The sequence below is a fragment of the Netta rufina genome (genome assembly GCF_964035555.1).
Source record: "Netta rufina genome assembly, chromosome: Z".
Lineage (NCBI taxonomy): Eukaryota > Metazoa > Chordata > Aves > Anseriformes > Anatidae > Netta > Netta rufina.
Window position 1 is genome coordinate 11,901,932 of NC_140126.1, and position 23,404 is coordinate 11,925,335.

General features: G+C 36.9%; 2 protein-coding genes across 5 annotated transcripts in view; one reads left to right on the plus strand and one right to left on the minus strand.

Annotated features, from left to right (window-relative positions):
* PAIP1 (poly(A) binding protein interacting protein 1) lies at positions 1-23,091 on the minus strand. 3 transcript variants are annotated; one of them, XM_084304875.1, is made up of 12 exons: positions 22,994-23,091; positions 21,876-21,980; positions 18,848-19,029; positions 13,832-14,020; positions 11,501-11,613; positions 9,635-9,746; positions 8,224-8,349; positions 5,703-5,809; positions 4,574-4,691; positions 4,330-4,384; positions 3,525-3,618; positions 1-1,403 (listed from the first exon to the last, which is right to left on the minus strand). In XM_084304875.1, the coding sequence occupies exons 2-12, from the start codon at positions 21,904-21,906 to the stop codon at positions 1,310-1,312; spliced, it is 1,221 nt and encodes a 406-aa protein (XP_084161001.1). In that variant the 5' UTR covers positions 21,907-21,980; positions 22,994-23,091; the 3' UTR covers positions 1-1,309. The 3 variants fall into 3 exon arrangements, with proteins under 3 accessions (XP_084161001.1, XP_084161002.1, XP_084161000.1); XM_084304876.1 differs by lacking the exon at positions 22,994-23,091 and adding an exon at positions 22,718-22,738; XM_084304874.1 differs by lacking the exons at positions 21,876-21,980; positions 22,994-23,091 and adding an exon at positions 19,979-20,283.
* Positions 23,092-23,246: 155 nt separating this feature from the next.
* The window catches only part of NNT (nicotinamide nucleotide transhydrogenase), a 44,652-nt gene continuing 44,494 nt past the window's right edge, over positions 23,247-23,404 (plus strand). For both annotated transcript variants that reach the window (XM_084304872.1, XM_084304873.1), the window contains exon 1: positions 23,247-23,312. The gene's annotated coding sequence lies outside the window, so the exon portion shown is untranslated. The remainder of the gene's footprint in view (positions 23,313-23,404) is intronic.

The following is a 23,404-nucleotide window of genomic DNA, read 5'->3' on the forward strand; positions in this document are numbered from 1 at the left end:
AAACAAAGCTAGTTAAATTTTATTTTCCAAAAACTCCAACCTAAACGAATGTTTTAACATCCAGAAAACAGTCAGTGCTCACTGTATTAGCAGACACACAAGTTATTTAACCAAACGTAGTACAGTGAAATATTAACAGAATTATTTACATGCATATTTACAACATGTTCTTTACAGTAGCTACTTTTTGGGATTTTTTTTTTTTATTTTATTTTTATTTTTTTTTATTTTGCAAGGGGGTTCTACTTAGTCTAACCAGTAACAGATAACAGGAAACAGTACAACTGAGTTTGGCAACACCAACAGCAATGGAATATCCTAGGGACACTAACGTGATTATATTGGGTCAAAGAAGAGTAGTTGGCTTCAGAATGTTAACATATTTGAAATATATGAATGTATTCAAACTACAAAATTAGGACAAATTATACAAAATAATTAGAATGGAAAAAGTTACAAGGGTTTCCAGAAGGTTAGACATGTTAGATACATTCAAAAATATATTGAGCACTGCACATACTTTTGAGGAGCATGGGTTAAACTATAACTATATTCAGGTAATCTTGAAGAACACAGCAAATTATTTAAAGGATCATTTTTGCATGTAGAAGTTGAAAATAAGCTTATCTTAACCACATGTCTTGAAAGCACCTGACTTTCAAAATACTGCTTGCTTTTTCACAATATCAACATATCACAAGTTTATTCCAGGAAAAAATGTCCAGACCTCACCCCAATGGGTTTGGGGAGAGGAAGAAGAGAAAGAAAGAAGCCACAAAATAACCCACACGATACAAAACCTTAACAAACCAATTCTCATGATCTACAGAACAGGTAAGCCATATTTGGACCATACTCTCCTTAGCAGAAAAAAAAAAAAAAGATAGCTTGTATATGGCAAAAAGGATGAATAACTCCTAATGTATACTAGAACCAGCAAGCAAGCAATTAAAGTTAGATCACGTTATTCTTCCCCCTTCTCCCAAAAAGGGAAATATGGGACAGATCCCCTTTAGTTAAACTTTAATTTGCATTATGACACTTTTTAAATCAATTTTTATTGCAGCCAAAACATTGTTCATATACCTGTACATAAAATAAACTATGATATATACACAACATTTTAAGATACAGGACATAAGTTTACAATTTTTGGCAGATTCTGTTTAACAAAATGGAAATTGTGTATCTTTAGTACTTGGAGAAACTCAACTTCCTTATTTTGGTACAAATGTTACAAGTTTTATATCCCCATGTATTCTAACCATGCCTAAACTGCTTTAATAAACTAAGATTTATGTTTAACATCTCACACTTTTCTCTCATGTTCCGATTCTAGACAGAATTTTTCATATGCTTCTTCAATTTCTGGATCCATCTCATCATCAATGTCATCAAAATACCTACAAAAAAAACACAAAAATAAGATTAAGTACATACTTTATGCAACAGTAAATAAGTGAAATATTGATGTAGATGAGAAATATAAAGCAGACCTTCAAAAATAGTAGCTAACTATTTACTAGAAGGGATTGAAGAGGGAAAACCAAAATCAGGGCTACAAAAACAACCCAAGAATGCAAAGCACAGGCATATACAAATCACAATAATGTTTGTCACCATTTTAGACAGTCTAATGCTCTCCAGCAGTTAAGAGTTTTTTAGATTACAGAAAAAACAATGATGCAATGCAAAACAACTTATTTCCAAAACTTAATGATGTTTTTGCACTTTTTCACTCTCCCCCCCCCCCCCCCCCCCCCCCCCCCCGAAAGCTTGATTAACATAATTTTTGGTTAGTTCATCCTAGTTCAAATACAGAATCAACTGTCTTGGTCATACATGAGTCAAAAAAATACATTATCCTATCTGTTGATACTCAGAAGAAGGCAACCTTAATTCATTCCCCTTTTGGATCTGCATTATATTACCTCCTATTATATGGCAGTCTTTTTTTTTTTTTTTTAATAAAAAGAAGATCTCTTACATTTGGACCAGAGAAAAGGCTGGATCCTGCTAACAATAATCAGTACTGCACAGAGGGGAGGCTACCAAAGAGTTTCAAAATAAAGCTGAGATGTGATGGGGATCACATAACAGCTTTGCTCCTTCCCACAGCTAAGTAACTTGCACATCATTTTTTTCCCTGTAGGTCCAACTGGTGTCTTCACCACTATAAATGAGGACAATGCACCACTATAAATGAGGACAATGGAGTTGTAGCTAGAACACGATAGGGTATGTAATTCTAAACACCCTTATAAAGAAAGAAATAGACCCTCAGTAAGTGTGCCTTTGTTTCAGGTGCCCAAATTATCTTCTGTGCCTGTGTTCCTAACAAGGGAATTAGCATGATTTATCTGCACTGTGGCCGTAATTGTTTCACACAAAACTGCAGTAAGTGCCAAAAAGAAATGTATAATTAAGGAAATTATTTTTTCTTGAGCATTGTGCATTAAATAAGCAGTTAAGATATTTATTTGTTCCTCCTTACTTGTAGGACTATAGACTTGCAAAGGGACTCGACACAGAACCCTTTTCCCTGATGACAGCCACAAGAAATAGCTGACAGAGGATCAGAACGTATTTGGCTAAGCTTTTCTTAAGCTTTAAACAAAGGTTCCATAGTCACTTTGCAGGAAGGCTAACTCTGTCTTCCACAGGCCACTCTTCAAATACTCTTTTTTCTTTTTTTAAAATGCTGTCTTTCCATTTTGCACTTAACTTGGTCTTCTAAGCACAGCAGTTCAAATGGGTATTTTTTCCTCAATATGAGCCTGTTCATTCCTCATGACATCTCTAATTTACCTTCCACAACTTCTGCAACTAGCCTCAGCTAGCTGCCATCTTAGTCTTTTAATTTATTAACAAAAATATTGATCCAGGCCAGTCCTGTTAGCACACACAACAACACCGAAAATACTTTTAGGTATCAAATCCTAATGTGAAAGTCCTGCTTTAAGCAGATAGATAAAAAACTCAGAGCAATTTACTTTAGACCACATTCCTCCTACTGGTTTAAATTTTAAATTCTTATAAGCCAGTGTTAGAAAATCAGACTGTATTCCTATCTACTGCTTCTCCCTTTGCTATTAGGTTGCTTTTCTTGTTCTACAAAAATACTGAACAGCCATTTCATGGGGGAATGCTATTTATCCTAAGTAGAAAAATTTAGCAGCTTCCCCTTTGAAAATTTTGTGGTCACCTTTAGGTAGGATATATAGTCATCAGTGAACTGAATACAGGTTGCCTCATTTTCTGATACTTGAAGCTCTTGCTGCGTTCTGCTTGCAATATTCTTCTCTACATTAGAAAAAGTTTGTACCTGTGTGGAAATGCTGAAGTTTCATTACCAATTGAATAAAAGTTTGTTACAAACTTGTGTGATAACAACGTACACCTTAACAAACATTTAACTTCTATTGTAGGGCTAAACAAAAATTGTATTATTATGGTTTCATTTTTGTCAAGATTGGATTCTTAAGTTTGCAGAAAAAATAACTAGTATCTAAAAGAAAACATACAGATAGTCAGCTCCTGGTAAATCTGTTCCGTTTTCTTCATTATCTGGGCAGAAATCTTCTCTTTCAAGCAGCTCTTGATATTTTTCTTGGTAATCTGGCATAGTAAAAATGAGACTGAGTAGTATATATAATAGGGATAGTCCTCTAAATTAACATTGATCTATACAGTCTGAAAGTAGCCTACATAATGAAGCCATAAAAGGCAGAAAACATAATACAGAAAAACCTAGTACTACAGTGTTTTTTCAGGACATCAACCAACCTTTAAGAATAAGAAAGATACCCATGATCCCACAGAACTGCAAAGGTAGTCACAGATACCTTCATCTGAAACATCATGCCGTGTTGTGCCCAGATGATAGAAACCAAACAAAGAAACAAACCCTTCTGCTTGTTACTAAGGAGCATGGTTTAGTGATGCTACTTGGTAGGCCAGGTTGACTATTGGACTTGATTTGGAAGCTTTTTTCCAGCCTAATTACGATTCTACGTTTCCAACAACTGACAAAGGACCACTTGAAGTTTTATTGGCTTGTGGAGAGACTAGGTGCTGAGGACTATGGCACAAATTCTTCTATATGAACTGTATGAACTCAAATACATATCCTCCATTTCAAACACTTACATTCTTTAACCCTGAGTAAGGCATGCATTGCACACTTGAAAGCCAGAAATTCATATGTTATTTTGCCTTTTAAATTCTATGAGTTTCAGATATCTTACAAACAACTTAAGGTATACTTCAGAAGGGCATAAACTTAATTAAATTTTTTTAAAGAAGACATATATTAAGCCTATGATGTACCTGGATCAGCAGCAGTGAAAGGAATGCCATCGGAAGTGTAAAATGTTGGCTCATTCTAAGAATAAAAGTTATACAGTAAATTGTATGCATTCAGAGAAGCATCTTTTTGTAGTTTTTTTGTAGTTTTCAGCAATATGAAATATACTACAGATACATTATCAGCAAAATATGTTTTCAGCAATATTAATGTATATGGATCAAGTTAAATTAACATTAAAGAACCAAAGTGTCAGTACTTTCTTACCATAAAATAGTTCGGGTCATTTTCAGGGGTGGCTTCTGTATGTGAAGAAGTTCCAAGAACTCTTCCCCAGTTACTTGATCGCAGTTCTACTAGTTTCAAAAGCATACGTTTCACATCTCTAAAATAAAGGGAAGCAATACAGAAGTTAGAATGTTTTCCTGCTAAGCAATAAAATGGCTTCTCTTATCCTACAAATTCTAGACAGTTACATCACAGAAGAAGCCCCAAAAGGAATAAAACACTTGGTCCAGTCTGCAGGTAATTTTGAGTTACAGTCTTTTTTTCTGCAAGTCTAGATGCTCCATGGGTCAATTATGAAACACTCACTCTCAATTTCCTCCATGTTGATGTAGGTTGTCCATATGAAATATAAAACAGCTCTAGTTTTTATCAAGATACCAAGTCTACAGCACAACTTGAGGAACAAATCCTTTTCTTATAAAAGGATAGTAGTGGGGAATTTTTCAAACATCTAATTTATAGATATTCAAACATCTAATTTATAGTCCTGACTTTACCTCTCTGAATCACACTGAATTTCTGTAGTCAACAGGCAAACTAATCTCTCCAATACATTAAATATCATCTTCTATTTTTCCCTGAAATAAGAGAAATTGTTTTCTTCTTCTAAGGAAGTCCATGGAGAAGAGTTCTCATTGAGAAAGGTAAAAAAAAAAAAAAAAATCAGTTTTCCTTTACTGTTTGCAACCAGTAGTAAGACCCTACCAGAACAGCATGTTTTTCAGCAAAAAAAAATTCTATTTCACCCCTACAATTACAGCAATTTAACTACCATATTTAAGATATATTTAAGTATGATTTAAAAGTATAAACTAGGAGATATCACAACTATTATATTTACACTTGCTCTGAGAGCCTAAACCACTTACTGGAGATTAAGACCAAAAGGTCATTAATCACCTCTGTTAAGGCAAAAAAACAAAACCAAAACAAAATAAACAAACACCTGTAGTTGAAAAAAATATTGTTTATTAGATGCAAAGTGATACTTACATCACTTTCTGTGAATGTAAGTTTTTTAGGCCGGTAAATGTGTGTGTTGGACATGTTCAGTATTCTTTATTTTTTTTAAAAGTATTCTACATGTGGAACAAATTTATCTTCTCACCTGCTACAGTTTGCATCCAACACAACATTTTCAATTCGTTGGATCACTTCATTCATGTCATTCTTTCCTTTTTCTTTCCAGGCATCTTCTAAAACTGAGCCTGTTAACTAAAGACAACGGATGAGCACTCATCTTTTTTTTTTTTTTTATTTAAAGCAAATCATAGAAAAAATTAACAAGTTGTTACAGAAACTCTTATGTTGACAATTTGTAACATGCAAGATTGTCCAACTATATGAAGGGTGAACCTGCCAATCTCCTAAATCTTGTCACTAAATAGAATAAAATTGACCTTGTCAAATAGTCTATTTAAGACTACGTACAGTAAGGTACCTCTAGCAATTTCTGGTCTACTCAGTGTAAGTATCACTGAATCCAAAATGCTTGGGATGGCATTTTATTCCCTTATATGATGAGATGCAACAGAAAATCAAGTATCTTAGCTCTTATTTCATATTTCCAGATTTCTCGAAGGGTCCTGCCTTGATCCTAGATAACTAGATAATAGTATCAAGAAGGTTTAATATAAAAAAAAAAAAAACACCACCACATTGCAGAGCAAACAGGTAAAAAGCTCTGGTATCCACCAGAGCTTTTCCAGGGAAGAGATGGAGTGGTGGTTTAAAACCCTGAAGGTATTTAAGAGACATGCAAACGTGACAATTAGCAACATGGTTTAGTGGTAGACTTTGTGTCTACTGCTTAGGGTTGCATTCATGGTTGGATGTGGTGGTCTTAAGGGCCCTTTCCAACCTAAATGGAAGGTTGGAATATGAAGAAGAAAATATATCAGGAAAAATATATTACTGCAGTAGTGACACACAGAACATAAGGATCAGCTGCAGGAGTGAATGTGCTCAGTGAATACAGCCTCATACTTGCTATGAAGCCACCAGCTTAAACATTCAAAATTTGTTTCAATGTTTTCAACATTCAAACATTTGTTTTAAGGAAGATATAAAAGCTCTCTTCCCTATTCACTGTATTAAAAGAAGCCACAAGAACTTAAGAGAAGAATTTAAGAGAAGAGTCTGAAAAACCATAGAGTGGGAGGACAGGGAAGGAACAAGGAAAAAAAAAAAAAAACAGCAACAAAAATACTGAAACAAAATTCTGGAAAAGGAGCATATACTTTGACCTTCATTCCTAAAATAAACTGTGTTTTCCCAAGTATGAATATTACTAGGGCTTGTGAAAGCAAGCTTCTCCCTGTATAGTTTTTTTTTTTTAAGGAAAAGTAAAAGCAATGACAAAAGAAACTTGTTTTCATTATGGAAGAGAAATACCTATTTATACTGTGGTAATGATGCAAATGATACAGTAGGAAGTGGGACAGAACCTTTTGCTGCAAAGAACTTTTGAAAATGATAGACCCTAACTTCTCAGCATCTTTCAAACCAGAAAATATACCCCGATGCTCACAATTCATTTGAGTTGGTTACTGTTTTTTCCTACAACACAAGTTGGAAAAGGAGAGCTGAAAGAATTACTTGCTCCTTTGCCTTTGCTTCAGTTCCACTGCTACTGTATATGGCCTCACACTTTACTTCTACAGCAGTACTTTACTTTTTTGTTTGTTCAAGTTTGCAATGAAAAAAGTAATTGTGTTACTAATAATGTAGTGCATAAAATCCTACAAGCGTTTTCTCTGTTGCAGCTTTGTCTCCCCTACCATTACCAAAAGGAAGATGGTACATCCATCATCTCAAAAAGAAATATAATGCTCTATGCATACATTTCCTTATCTATTATGGCATTTTAAAGTATTATTTTTCAGTTATCCACTTTCTCTTCCCAACCTTCAAGCATTTTTTTAGATAACCAAAATTCTTATCGTTCTGACAAGAAATACTTCCAGAAGACACGTCACCTGCACTTTGTGTTTACAGAAGCACATCCCACTGACTTTATGCACTGCTCGTTTCTCTTTTGAGGCACTTGGTTAAAGTATTCCCAGTGCATGGAAGAATATGATAACAGGGACATTCAAGAATGACAGCTGCTTAACTCCAATTATGTTCGTGCTGACTAAGAAAGGAAACTACCCTCTCTCTTTTTACCTTACCAATTCTGAATTTCTAATTACCCACAATTAGAAACCTCTCTTTATCATGTTATTTAAGAACAGCTAATAACGACACACTATAGCATTGACCTATAAAAGGAACTGTGCGATGGGGCTACCTCTCTTAGCCTGGATCTCATATTTGCAACCTAGAAATCCACTGCGGTATGTGGCAGAAAGAAATAGGCTTTCATGAGATTTGCCCCCCACGTCCTGCAGTCTTTTTTTTTTTTTTGTTATACCCCCCCCATTTCACCAGCAGGAATCATTATGACATGACTACATGTGATGCACTGTTTTTAGTTATCCCAGATGAAGAAAAAGCAAAATAACTTACTATTTGTGTTTGAACTACACCATGATTGACATATAATTACATAAATAAGTAGTACCAGATTCTCCCCCTCGACTACAGAACTTGATTATTTTCTTCTTCTTTCAGAACAACTGCCTCACCTTCAGCAGTTTCACTGCACATATCAAATTATTGTCCACAGGATTGGAGAAAAGTGCATTTAGTAATTCTCGAAGGCCTTCTTGAAGAATTTCTGCTCGTGTTACCTGACCCTTTGTTCCTTTAATCTGCAAAACATCAAAAAACAAAAAATCATAGAATCAGATCAAAAACCAGTTAAAAGATTCAGGTTTCAGAAATTGCCACATTTTCTCTTTTAAATACTTTATGATTTAGTTGGTGATTAACATAGTTGAACTCTTCAGATGGAAGACCATATCAAGTACTGCAACTATTTTAGAACACAGACTGAGTAACATTCTTAGAAATCTGACAAAATTGTAACAATGCACTTCTAGCATTGTGTTTCTTTGTCAATAAATTGCTAAGAATGGCCGCAAAATGCCTGGCAAATAACCCGAATTGTTTTTTCCCTCTATTACATTAGGCACTCTCTACAGCTGTTGAGTGGTGTGCTTCTAAAAGGCATATATACTTTAGAATTACAGAAAATGGATTATAAATAGAGGATATACTTCACAAAACCAGGCAAGCTCCTCTCCTTCCATGCCCTTTAGAAAGCTTCCTTTTAATTTCAGTAAGTGAAAAGTGTATTTCAAGGCCCACTTACGTATAAACATGAAAGAGTTGGAGAATTATTTTATTTCCTCATGACATATTTTTTTATAGTGTCCAAACAGATTACAATATTTAAATAATCCAGTCAAAAAAAAATTATTCAGAAGCTGCTGAATTTGTTGAACTCACAGGTATGATTTTTTTTTGATATACAAAAAATGTGTACACATACATCATAGATACAAAAACCTGATCTTAATACAAGATTACATGCTTCATGCATGAGCCAAAGACTCAATTTTAAGAAGAAATCCCATTAAAGGTCTCAATTTTTAATTGCTCATCTTAAAGATTCCCACACCTTCCTCAAGTATTTTACAATAGCTCTGGTTAGTGGCTAAATATTGAATTACATGGCTTATTGATTTTGATCTGCTTCTGCAAGTTGTAACATTTCTTACATTGGTTAAGTGAAGTAATCCAATGGTTTTGCAAGCCAAAAGAAAATACTAAAAACATCATTCCAGTTTTTCCAACAGAGAAAATGTGTGACCAGACACAAATTTTGGAAGAGGTGGTTTACGGTTGGTTCATTTAGGGAATTCTTATAATTTTTTAAGAGTATCTTTTTACATTTCTCTTTTAATGATCTTGTCTACTTTTGCTTATTTGTTTCTTTGATGCACAACTATAATTAAAATTTTCCTCAAGGTCTTTGACTTATTCACCTCTACATTAAAAAAGCAACGCCTCAAATGATACTCCATTTCAGCATTTAGTTAAACACAACAAAAAATTAACAAAGAACCATTTGACACACAACTTTCTTCTTACCTCTAGGTTAAGATAAAGTTCAGCTAAGAACAGCACAAAGGCATGAAATTGTTTTTGAGTATCCTCATCTCCTTTTGCGGCTTCATCTCTGTTTTCAAACTCTGTTCGACACCTGAAAAATTGAAACAAAATTGTATTGTTATCATCTGTTGACATCCCAACACATACAACGTGCTACTTATTTAGTAGAATGCTAAGAACTTATGAATTGTGTTAAAATCGTTAAATGCTGAATTCTGGGAAGTATGATTTGTGAAGGACATGAGAGGGCTTTACAAGACTGTGGATGCAATAGGTGAATAGGTATGATTACAAGATTGTGTTTTCAAACACTGAGATATCCGAGATGTAAAAGTACACATAGTATAACATGGGTGCAATAAGCTTAACAAAGGCAGCTAAATGTTAACAGAAATAAAGTCATAAATGATATTTTCCTGTTTCAAGATGCTTCCCACATTGCCACAGATGCCTTTACACTTATGTGATAAATTCTTTATCCAGCAATTTTAAGCAACAGCTGTGCATTATTTAGTTACAATCCAACATTTTAAAAAAATTGAACACATTTAATAATATAGTTTAAGATAACAGGATAGTTATGTAGTATTTTCAGTCTTCAACAATGGTGTCAAAAATATGCAGGTTTGCATATCAGTTCAAAAACAAAAGGAGAACAAGACAATCTCCCATTTATTCTCAGTGCTTACGCAACAGATTAATAAGTATCTAGGAAACTGAAAAATATAAGGAGTTGAAATACCAAATTTTAAGTAAAGATGTGGGCTTAGAAAGAAAGAGTGGTTTTCAGTGGTTGGCCTTTTTATCCATACCCCAATTCCATCCATATTAGCAGCAAAACAATAAACTACGTTAATATTACAGCTTCAGGGTGCTAGAACATTATCTATTGGATTAGCTTCAAAATCAGGAATCAGGTAATCCAATATTAGCAGGGATTTCTTTCATGCTGTTTTTCAAGTAAGAAGTGTAGATAACATGACAAGATAAAAAGTGATAATTTGTAGTGTTGTTTGGAGGTAGAAAAGGCCCATCTGCTTTGGAACAAGTTAAAAAATAAGTATTTTCAGCTTCTCTGTAGAGTATTGTTCCTGATTAACAAATTCATTTGGAATATCTTTTCAACTTATGATTTTTTCCTAAACATATATGGACTAAGTGAAACTTTAAAAGTAAATCTGAAGCTTATAAAGCCAGAAGTCCTTAAAGGTAAAAGGATAATTTGTAAAGACTCCTGAAGTAAAACTGTACTACTCCTTCAAATGTAATGCAGTAAGATTTAAAAGGAAATATATCTATTTAAAAACACTGTATTTTTTATCATCTATGAAGCCTTAATCATTAAACTGCAAGACCTCAAAATTCTAAAATCTGTGGAAGTTTATCCTCCTGCATTTTATGTATCTATTTCACATGTGTAAAGTCACTTAGCTGATCTAATGAACTTCCCTCTGGATCTCCAGCCAGGAAAGTAATTAAAGAAAAAAAAAACACCACAGAATAATTAAGTCTAGCATGAGTCAAAGGACAAGGACATATGTACATTTAGGATACTTTTGAAGTTGACTAGCTTTGAAATGTACCTTGTAATTTGGTATCAGCCTAACATACTGAGTTCAGAAGAGACTACAGAACCTGAACTGAGCATTATTTTCATATTAAAAAAATAAATATATGTATGTATTCCATATGCAGTACGTACCTGAGGATTTAATAACCCTAAATATAAACTTCTATTCTAAATATGTACTTCCTCTATGCTATGTAATTTAAGAGTTATACACAAAAGAGGAAGACAGGAAACCTCAGAAAGTAATACGTTTAAAGTGACATGCAGATACTGACCTTTGAAGTAATAACTGTCGGAAGTTCCCACTTTGTGGACTAATCGTTAGATGGTGAGATAGGTAGTTACACAACCGTGCTCCCATGTAGGAAAAATTTGGGACAGATGTTGCCTTCCGAAATAAAAGTGAAAATAATAAATTATTTGTACAAGTAATGATTAGGTTATCGGGAAATGTATTAAAAAGCATTTTAGAAAATGGTGTTTAACAACGGTTGACTAGATCACTGAGGAGTAGAAGATTAATAACTACTGTTTTTCATATTAACTTTCATATCTCATGAACACTTTGCTACATGCATTTCGGCACACAGAAGTGTATTACTGTGATAATGTGGCTTTAAGAAAACAACTGCCATTACACCACGTGTCCTCAATTCTACTTCTCCATTGCAGCTTATACCAAAGAGTGTCTGAAAATCACTTACAAGTTGTTTATATTTATACAGAAGTCAATTAAGGGCATTAAGATGCTTTTTCAAGGACACACTCTCTCTCAAAGAGCAGTAAGTGATTAAAATAAAATAAACAAAAAACCCATGTTCATTCAGTTTGAGCGCTATCTATACTAGAATCTATGTTTGGCAGTAGTGGATACCCAGAGAAAGAATTCAAAAACATGACAAGGAAAAATAAATACTTAAAAGGATTAGGAAGAACGGGGGAAGTAGATGGTTACTCTTTACAGACAGCTTGAGATACCTGGCACCCAAAAAAAGGGAAGACTGCACAGGCTTTTTTTTCTTTCACTTTAGCATTTTTCCTTCACAAGTCTAGCATCTGTAAATCTGCACAACTAGGTTAAATTAATATCACTAAGGCAGATGCTTAAAAACACACTATGGCTACTGCAATTAAAGTTTTATGATAGGCTACGAGTAAGAAACACAAATACGTGAGCAGAAGCTTAAGACAGAAAAATAATAAAGCAGACTTGACTGACACTCAAACACTATCACCTCCTAAAAAAACTAAAATCTTATGTTTTGTATACTAGGACAGCTTTTTTTTTTTTTTTTTTTAATATTGAGCTGAGTTTCACTTTCCACATAAACTGTTGATTTTCAGATTGTTTACACTTAGTGCTTCTCAGTTAAGGAAGGTACAGCCAACCCCAACACTGGACCTGTTTTAAACAGGGAGAGAGAGGAAGAGGTAACATTAAAGATTTGCATTAAATGTTGAGTCAATTTATTTAATGCATACAAAAATTTGTAAGTGGGATAAATTCCTGTTTTTTCTTTCAGTAAAGTTATACTGAATGCTGTAGTCTTTTATCACTACCCTCCATGTATCCAAATATAGGGAAAATGATGCTGCCAGACACAGTACAGGTTTGGCAGCTGTATGATAATAAGAAACTGAAGACTCTACAGTCCTGTATGATAACCAACCAGTCATGCTGCTTCTACATACCCCAGATTATTTCCACAATAAGAAAAAAGAAAGTTCAGCAAGTACCTGCACTTAAAAGGTGAATAAAAGAGCTGTTCACATCCTTCAAGGAAGAGTTTGAAAGCAACCAACCCAGGAAAGTGAGAGACATCCAGCGTAATAAATAGCAAGTGCAAGTGTGACTTTGTTCTGTGCAGCAAGCCCAAAAGACAGAAACAGCAGCTCATTTGCTTAGCAACACAGATTAAGCTGTTCTTTCCAGTGGCTCCCCCAATTAGTACAGAGTTCAGTTTAAGGTCTCTGTCCTCATTTCCCTGGCCATCAATGGGACTGGACCCAGTTACCATCAGACCAGCAATGAAGAACAAAGCCTGTCAGTGAAGAAACATTTCCTGAAGGGAGATGTGTACAATAGGTATCTAGCTATGTTTTTTAAACATCAAGGAATAAAAGCCATCTAAGCATTATTCCTTTTTGTAGGAAAAAAACAAAAACATGGAACTCGGACATGGCTTAAGAGTCATCTTTCTATCTGTACTACATAAATACAGCAATTCAAGTGTAACTCTTTAAATTAAGTGATATAGTTTCAATCCTACTATATGACCTGGGAGATTCAAATACAGAGCAAAGGCAACTGAGATAACTGGTGAAACTTGTCAATGAGGCAAGCTTCCCACAACTGAGCTACCATTTCAATCTGTCCAGCATAATCTTTTGCTATATGTTTCAGTCTAAAGAGAAAGACAATTCACACCATTATGCTACAAATGTTATGTTACATATATGCTATAAATGCTATATTACATGTATATTATGCTACAAAATGCTATATAGATACAATTATATAACAACTAATAATACCATGCCTGTTCTTGGACACTAGGTAACAAGAGTTATGCTATCCATGGTATAAGACAGAATACATAGGCTACCTGCTGATAGATGAGCTCAACAAGTTCTTGCAAAGCTTCATCAGTAGTAACCCAGCCATTCAGTGTTTCAGCAAACTGTTCTATTTCAGTTTCAAAACAACCTGGCTGCTCAGTGAGTTGGTTTAGGAAGTCTTGTACATATTCTGCCAAAGTCAGATAGCCTTCATATCCATCTTCATAGGAAGACTCCTACAGCAGTGAAGAAGCATACCAACATTTAAGAACCTAAGATGAAGTTGTTATGCTTACCAGCTCCAGAAGTAACCATACAGCTCTTAGATAGGAATAACTCCTGATGTTTTGCATGCATGCTTCACAGTGGTCTTTAGTACATGGTTCACAAAGACGTTTTTAGAGAGCATAAACTTCAGTGCATCAAAAAGCTGCTGTAGTCCTGTCAACTTAAGAACTAAGTCACAAACTTTTATAGAGATTAGGGTCTCCCAGACAATTATATAGATATTTTTAAAAATAAGAATTAAACAGTTTGTCAAAGTGAGTGTAAGATTAACTAACAAACTCACGAGTAAGTACATGTATACCTGTTATGAATAGAACTATTCAACTAAGATTAAAAACACTTCATATGCACACACACGGGGCTGTAGATAAACAAATCGTAGAAGGAAAAAAATTGAAATAGGAAACAAAATGTTTTGCACTTACAGAAAGTGCTAAAGTGCTCCAAAATGTGCAGGAGGGAAAGAAATTACAGAAATATAACAAATAGAATATAGCATTCCCATGCACAAAATTAAGTCAGGAAAACTGATCTTCTGAAGTTATCAAAGCATATCTTTTAGCAATGGATGAAAGATTACATGACATGAAATAAAATTATTTCAGTGGTATTGCATTGATTCGCAGATGTTGAGGTTAAAGTGCAGACAGTAAACATACCTGTTCCCTAAAGAAAGAGGAGGGCTAACACAATAGCACTTTATCAGTGTTTATGCTCCCAGTGATGGAAGAAAAGACTGCTAATTTTGCCCATTCAAAAGTGAATGCATGTAACACTAAAGTTCAGTACTGTTCTAGGATGATTACAGTGCAAGTACATGAGAGGAATAGCATAGGAAGCAACATACTTTGTGACATAACTAGCAATAACACACACAAATAATTCACTTTGTCACACTACCCAAGGGATTGTGAGCATCTCATATGACATTTCAGATGTCCAAGCAGGAGCCTGATTCAAGACATGAGGGTAACAGTCAGGATATCAGTGTTCTCAACTGCTTGCTATTTAACAAGAAAAGAATTTAAAATATATACACTATAATGAAACTTTGAGGTAAAGCAGTAAGACTTCCTTTCTTTAGTGGACTTACATATATTATGTTTATCATTCTATTCTCTTTCTCCCCACCCCCCTTAGTGAGCAGATGCCCTTTACTTTCTGGCTTCAAAATGCCACAGTAGAGGAGAGACTGAGAAGCAATATGGACCTGCAAAAAATCAAAGCCCTGTACATGCACTATGGAGAAATACAGACACATATTGCTAAAAATCAAGTATTGACATTAATTTCAGGACCTGTGAGGAACGTGTGGGGAAAAGTGCATAATTTTCAAAATTATTCAGAGACCCCATGTCATAAGGGCATGCAACTTAAACTAATGAGGCACATGTGAAAATAACAGAAGAGAAACAAGAAAGTTTCTCATCACATTCTTGTGATGTTTTACTCAGTAGAGTATTTGACCAATGGATGACACTGAAGACAATGTTACTTAAAATTGCACACCAGAAACAGTATAAAAATATGTTTTTAAGGAAAGGGTGGCTAGTTGTTTCTATACATGAGGATAAAGCCTTGAACAACTTGACACAAGTTTGCTTTGCTTTAAGCTGGCAATTGGTCTAGATGAACTTGGGAGAACCTTTCCAACCTTGGGTATTTTACGACTCTAGCCATTTGGTGCTTAAGGAACCAGGGAGTAAAAGCTAATAGGCCTCTTTATAATTTGCTAGTATTCTGTTCCTCTAAAAGAAATCAAACAGCCCAGAAAAAAGTACTGTACAAAGTAAAACTATTTTGTTCCACATGAACATGACATTATTGTCTAATTAGTGCAGCTTAGTCACCTACAAAAACTACCTACTCTGCAAACAAGCTGTTTTGAAATTCTGCAGCCAGGTTGCAGGAATAGTAATTGCTGCAGCTGGAAAAAGCATCTGCTTGTTCTGACATCCACCAGGTTGGTAATACACTCTCGTTCAGCAGAGAAAGTATCTTCTCATCCTCACTGTAAAGAATGTAGTCTCAGAAAAGAATGTCCTTGTTTTGGAAAGGGTAAATTGGTGTCCCTGTATTCATGTTCCTTCTCGCATTCTGAATTTAAGATGTTAAACTCAACACCACATTCACCTACTTATATTAAATACACAATTCCAAAGACAGCCCAAGTTTCAGTAACTATGCTGGGAACAGAATAAACTGAAGGAAAAACAAGTAATTAAAATGTTAATGTATGTTGTATACTGCTAAATTAATAATGTTCCATACTTTAAAAACTAGATTTAGTTCAGTAACTTCTAGAAATAAGTCACTACATTTCTCATCGTCAGATTTTAAGATTTAACAGAGAATACAGCACCATGTACTGTACCAACTAACGGAAAACAAAGCAAATTCCTCCTGGTTATTTTTAAACAGTAGTTAGCGAACAAAAGGCTATAAGTTTACACATTCATTACAAATTTATGATTCAAAGCCATGAAAGTCAACTAGAAATTTTCCATTAATTTCAATGATTTCTCAGTCAGGCCAACACTGCCTAATCCCTCTCTTTTATGTTTGATAGCTATAGGACTAGACCCTGGATTACGCACAACAAAAAAGAAAGAGACGCTAACTTGAAAGTTGTTGGTTTGTCTCTTTTCTACTAAGAGTCAGTTCATGAATTTAAAGCTGTAAGAATGGACAGGCTAAATAAGTAGTACCATCTGGTTTACATAAAAGTAAAAATCAGAAAGTATATAGAAAAGATTCATGAGCCGCTCTCAGGCTGTTTCAGCTACTGTGCCAAATAACACTGTCTTATACCTGGGAAGTACTCAAAATGTTTCCACTTAGGAACTTAGTTACCAATAAGTTATCATTGATTTGATTTCTCTTCAGACTTCTTAGGAACAAGCTTTTCCTCCTTCAGATTATATATTCTCATCAAGTTTACAATGATGTTGAAAAACTAAGTACAAAGAATGCTGTATATATGAGGCTGCATATTTTAGTTAATGTATGAGGTTAAGTGACACTCTTAGGCTTGGCAAAATGAATAAACCAGCCACTGAGGCTGCTTACCCTCTAACTGGAAATTTTTTGAAGTAAAAGAATAAGGGTTAAAAAAAAAAAAAAAAAAAAAGCTTCCAACCAAGGGAACACAAATTTTACTACTAGAACTATGACATGTGGACGTTATGCCCTTCTGATGGATGGAAGGATGTATTGTTGTCATATACCCTGTCCAAAGAACAAGTCTGACATTTCCTACTGGCAATCCAAATCTGAATCCAGTCACCAATTCTACTGCAGACGTCCAGATCTTCCTATGCTACTGACAGCTGTATACAGAGAATTCCACAGGAATTCTACATTCTACAGGAAATTCTTCAGAATTCTTCAGAATTTCCTGAAATTTCTAACAGGTCTTGGAGCATCTTGAATAGCAATTGACAGTTTTGAGTATGACCTAACTGGAGATGAACTGAATATTATATAGACACATATAGTAATTACAATAATGCACTATCACACAAGGAATTAATGAATTATTTTTTAAATAATACATGTTTGATAAATAGCAAAAGCACTGTGTATTTTGTAAGAAAAATGTGAGCTTTTGCATTTAAAAACTCCAGGGAACATTACAAGTGAAAGCTAAGAAATACAAAGTTGAAGAAACAGAAGTTTCTTGTAACTTGTTTTTATTCCAATTTAAAACTGGTGGTCAAAAACATCACTATTCCATGCCTAGTATACACTGATTAAATTAAGGTCCCTGCAATATACCAAATACATCCAAATAAAAGCCTAAGTTTTGCTGGCACTTTGGAGTTATTTTTATTAATAGCTGAGTCACACATATTCATAATATATTCTTACAACATAGCAACGAGGAGCTCCCACATGCTTGTGTGTTTTTGCAAAGCACCTGAAAAGCAACATTCATTGCTGGTCTCTGGAGCTTGTGATTACACACATGCAAATGTATACCATTCTAGATGGCATTTTTTAATCTTGAAACTGAAACCCAGTATTTACAGAGAACATGTAATGTACTGGGGCAAAGTAATAATTATTCATTTAACACGAAGCATGTTCATGGTTTTTTTTTTTTTTTTTTTTTTTTTTTTTTTTTTCTTTTTTACAGTTGTATATGGGCATGGACTTGTATTATCCAGGACAGTAATTTTATTCAGCGGGCTGGCAAAGCTGTTAACATCAGATAATATGATTTTGCTGGCAAGGAGGAAAAAAAAAATAAAAAAAAAAAATCAAACACTATACTTAAGATTCAAATCAATTATTTTTGTGTTAGTTACTCAAAATCTAGTTGTTTCAGTGTAATTGTTTATTATCATTTGATTCTATTTGTAGAAGTGGAAGCATATTTGCAAAAGCTTAAGTTAAAGCTCTTCTTCCCACACGTACTTCAAAATCCTGAGAAATCAGCACAAAAACGCAGCTAAGCCTTTACTTAAAATACATTGTAGATATAAATGCAACAGAGTCAGTCTCCGAGAAGATTGCTTATTCAGATGTTGGTGAAGTCAACGCTTGGAGTAATCAACAAGGAATGTGGTTATCTGTAGTGAGCAAAACTAAACACACTAAAGGCTCTCAGAGTCACCATAATATTCACCCCACTGTCGATTAATATTCCAGCTTTATGTCTAAAGGTTATTATCTGAATCTTTTGAATTTCTTAGATAATATCTCGAGAAAAAAAATGTTAAATTGAAAATAAGTAAATTAAAATACACTAAGAAGAAAAGATAAATACTTACCACAAAGTTCTGAGTGAAGTTCATGTTGTATCCTGACGGATAAAACTCAGGTGCTTTAACCGACAGCTTTGATACTACCACAGGAGCCACAGCCACCTGAGGTTTAGCCATTTCTGGTCCAGAATCAGGAACTGAAGCTTTATCTTGTGATTCAAATGGAATTCTTGTTTGTTGCAGGTGTTCTGAAAAGTGTTTATTAACAACCTTTCTTAGACATTGTTTAGTTGGTATGCATTCTCACAGAGCACACAAAGAATATGTATTTTTTCAACATTAATCACAGTATATAATTTCAAACATACCTTGTATTGTTATTTAGACGCCATTTTAGTTGATTATCTTAAACATGAATAGTTTTGGCTTTTGGAAACTCTAGATGCCTTTCCACATTATAGAAAGTGAACAAATGTTCATGTGGAAGTGATGGAAGAGAGAAAGAGAAGAGAAAGAGGAACAGAGGAGGAGAGGAGAGAGAGAGAAGAAAGAGAGACCGCCCCCCAACACATTTTTTAAGTGAGCTAACCCGAGCAGTAAATCAATGGTTTCCTTGCTTGTTTTTGTTGAGGGTTTTTCATAATTTTAAATGCAAAAGCAAGACGTTAAAGGTCAATAAATAGCAGGCACCACTAATTTTAATACACTCCCCAAAGACACCTAGCTATTGTCCATCTAGTGCGTAATTTGCCAAAAAAAAAAAAAATCAATGAAACCGTGTTTTTAAACCACGTTTTGCACATTTTCTAAAGATAGATTACAGCCTTTACAGATTAGCTCGTTTGTTTATCGAAAAGGGACCCCGACACGTACCCGAAAAAAAAAAAAAAAAAAATATATATATATATATATATATGTATGTATATATATAAAAAAAGGCGGCCGACAAACAGGGCTCTGCGCTACCGCAGGCTTGTATTTACGCGCTGGCAACCCTCTAGGCCGGAGCCAGGGGATCTCCAGCACGGGGAGGGCTGGGCCCAGCCGCGGCCGGATTACCACACGGACAAAACGCACCGGGAGGGAGGGAGAAGGGGAAGCCGCAGGCACACACACGACCACCGCCCCCGGAGCCCAGGGGGGCAGCGGCCGGGCGGGGTGGGGGTAGGGGTGCAGAGGGGGGCCCACCTGCCTTACCTGCGCCACTGCTGCCCGGCGCTGCCGTCTTGGGAGGCCGCAGGCCCTCCTGCTGCGGGGGGCCGCCCGCTTTGGTCGGCAGCGCCTCGGCCGCCTCCAAGCCGGGGGAGCAGTCGCCCCCCGGGCAGGCCGCGCGTCCGCGGCTCCGATCCCGGCCGGCGCCGGGAGTGCGGTCGAAGTGCTCCGCCATGCTGGGGCCGGGGCGGCTCCGAGCGGTCGCGGGAGGGAGGCAGCGAGGCCGGGAGGGAGGCAGGGAAGGAGGGAGGAGGAGGAGGCGGCCGGGTCCCGCCTGGCCGCGGCCCCAGCCTCCACTTTCAGTTTGAGCCCCGCTCGCAGCGCCCCCTGCCGGCCTCCCGCCCGCCCGTCGCCATGGCAACGCCGCCGCGGCCTCGCCCCGCCTCGGCCCGGCCCCGCGGCGCCGCCCGCTGCCTCAGGTGCGGTGCGGTGCCGGCCCCCACTCCCCCCCCCCCAAAAAAAAAAGAAAAAAAGGGGCACAAACTGCGGGCTGAACCGCGGTGTAAGTGTAATCCCACGGCTAAGCCTCCCACGAGACAATGCTACTGCATTTTTTTTTTAACACCAACCGTATTAAAACATACGTTATCAGTGATAACGTATTTTCAAGTGATAATGTATTTTCACGCACGATCTATACACGAGATTTCTCATTAAATGCTCGCATACAACTTCTAAAGCCCTCCACTAACATAAGCCTACTATAGGAGACTGCCCATTTTGCTAATCACCTCAAAATGATTCAACTCACACCTCCATTCGCAACTCAATTCGCTGTTTTTTGTTCTGCCCTGGCAGAGTCCTGCTCTCCTTGCTTTGCGAAACCCAGAGCCCAACCTGCTTCCACACTCAGCTGAGTTCCACCTCAGCTGACTGTGCCGGTGATATTTGCGGTTTGTCTCCCAGAACAGCCTGGCCTGTGCCGACCTTTCCACCTGTTATTTCCAAAGCCCAAGCCAAACGCTTGTGTGTTGTTGGCTCAAACTCCGCTGATGACTCATGAGAGGAGGAAAAATAGGCAGGCGTGTATGAAACGCTGTATGAAATTGGAACAGTGCTGTCCGGTATTTTTTTTTTTTTGAAAATATGACTATTGTAATAATAAGCAGGAAAAACATTTACAAAGTTTTACATTTTACTATTCTAAAATTACTAATAAAGGCTACAGAATACAAAATTTAGTGCAGATTTTTTATATTCCTGTGGCATGTAATGGACTGACTCTTAGTAAGACAAAGTTGGCCAGATTATAAAGGTGACACAGTTAGAATTAATTGGGCTCATGGGAAAACTGTTCCTATGCAGCTACTGCTGAAAGTGAAGACTGGTAAACTAAATAATCTAAACTACACGACTGAAATGAGAGGAAATATAGGAGACTAATGAGTTTTCAGAAAAGTAAAAGACTTCACTTGTGTAAGCAATTATTAAAACTAAATTTGAGCTGTATTATCAAAACTTGGAAGATCACAATGTAGCTGCTAAAATAACAAAATCAATATATATATATATATTATATTATTTCAGTCCTGGTTTTAAAGTCTATATTGTGACATCTGGTTGCATTTATAAACCTTATCTTACCATGAGGAGAATGAAAAGCTTACATCAACACGAAAAAGGAAGCAGAGATTCTCAATCATTGGTTAAGGATGCAGAAGCTCTAAGAAAATCATCAGGATATCCTGCGACCACTTTTTGAGACACTAATCTTTCAAAAAAGCATATCTCTTTTTCAGTGTATATACCTATAATGAATTAAATGCCTCAGGTTATCATTATTATGCCAGACAATTTCATCTTTGGTCATAAATGTGAGTTCTTTCTAATTAGCAAACCCTCCATGTTATTTTAATATAGTGATTGTTTGGCAACTACTTACGGTGTAGAGTGGAATGTGATCCCAGATCCATCTTGTTACTACAGATGCACAACTGAAGTTTGCACGAGAATAGTTGTGTTTGACTGGGAGACTAATTTCTCCTTCCTAATGTAGACATCAAAAAAAAAAAAGTATTTTCAGGTGGTTAAGTCCAAAAATCACGATCCCCAAATATTACCTGCAGTAGTCAACCCCTTTAGACAATGCCTAAAGTTCTCCTTACAACATTGTGGCCTGAGTAACTGAAGTCCCGTTGATTACTTCAGCTATTGAGAACAATCTGAAAATCTGGCATATCTAAATTAGCAAGGTATATCCTACTGGATTAAAACTTTCAACAAGTGCAGCTATGGCCGCTTATAAATATCCATCAGAGGAGTTACCTGCTTTGTCCTAAGCACATTACCTAACAGCCTGAAACTTAATTCAGAAGCAATCCTGCACAGACCTGCAGTACTTGGTCCTGGGAAACCACAAAATGCAACTTCATCACTATTCAGAACGCATTTTTTTTTTTTTTAGGGGTGACAACATGTTTCTACCTGGGGAGAAAAAGGGAGGAGGGACTGCTGCTGTTTTAAAATTAAATGTGCTCTAATAATTAGAAATATAGTGTTTGCTTTATATTAATATTGATGTATTTAACTAATATTAATATATTTAATATTAAATATATTAAACCAATACTAATATATTTAACTAAGATTAATATAATTTGTATTAATGTATTTGTTTTATATCGATACGTTTATAAGTTACATCGATACATTTATAATTTACATCGATACATTTATAATTTACATCGATACATTTATAATTTACATTTAATATATTTATATTACTGAGGTATGCTGCTGCCCCAGGTTTCCGAGCCCCAAACACCGAGGACCCAGCAGCCCGTGGGCAGAGCTCCGAGCCGAATCCTCCTCACAAACGCCTTTAAAAGCGGCTGTCTCCCGAACAACCAGCGCTCGGCATCCTCCTCTCCACCCCGGGAGCCTCACGCTCTCCTTGCCTCGCTTCACTTCCAGCCGTAATTCACCGCCTGACACCAGGGGACGGCCTGAGGGGAGCGCTCTGCCCGCAGCCGTAAATCAGCCCCAGCCCTAATCCCGCACCTTGCAGTTACAAATTACACCAACAGCCCCCGCGCCAGCACCCGAGCACCACGCTCCGGGCTCCTTCTTCCCCAATTCACCTCACCGGGGGCCTCCCCTTCCCCGCTCTCCCCTCGCCCCCCCGGCCGCCAACCCTCCCCTCACAGGGGGCCGCCCCTTCCGCCATGGCGGCGGCGGCGGCGGCCGGGACCCCCCCCCCCCCGCCTTCCCCGTCCCCCTCCCGCCCCCTCCCCGCTCCGCCCCCGTCCCGGCCCCGCCGCCTCGCCTCGCCCCAAGGTCGGTCAGTGCCGCGGCGGGGCCGGCGCCGGCGGCACAGCCGGTGGGTGCGGCGGGGCCGGGGCCGGGGCCGCAGCGGGGATAAGGGGGGCTCGGGGCGCAGAGCGGGGAGCCGGCCCCGCGCCGTGGGGAGCC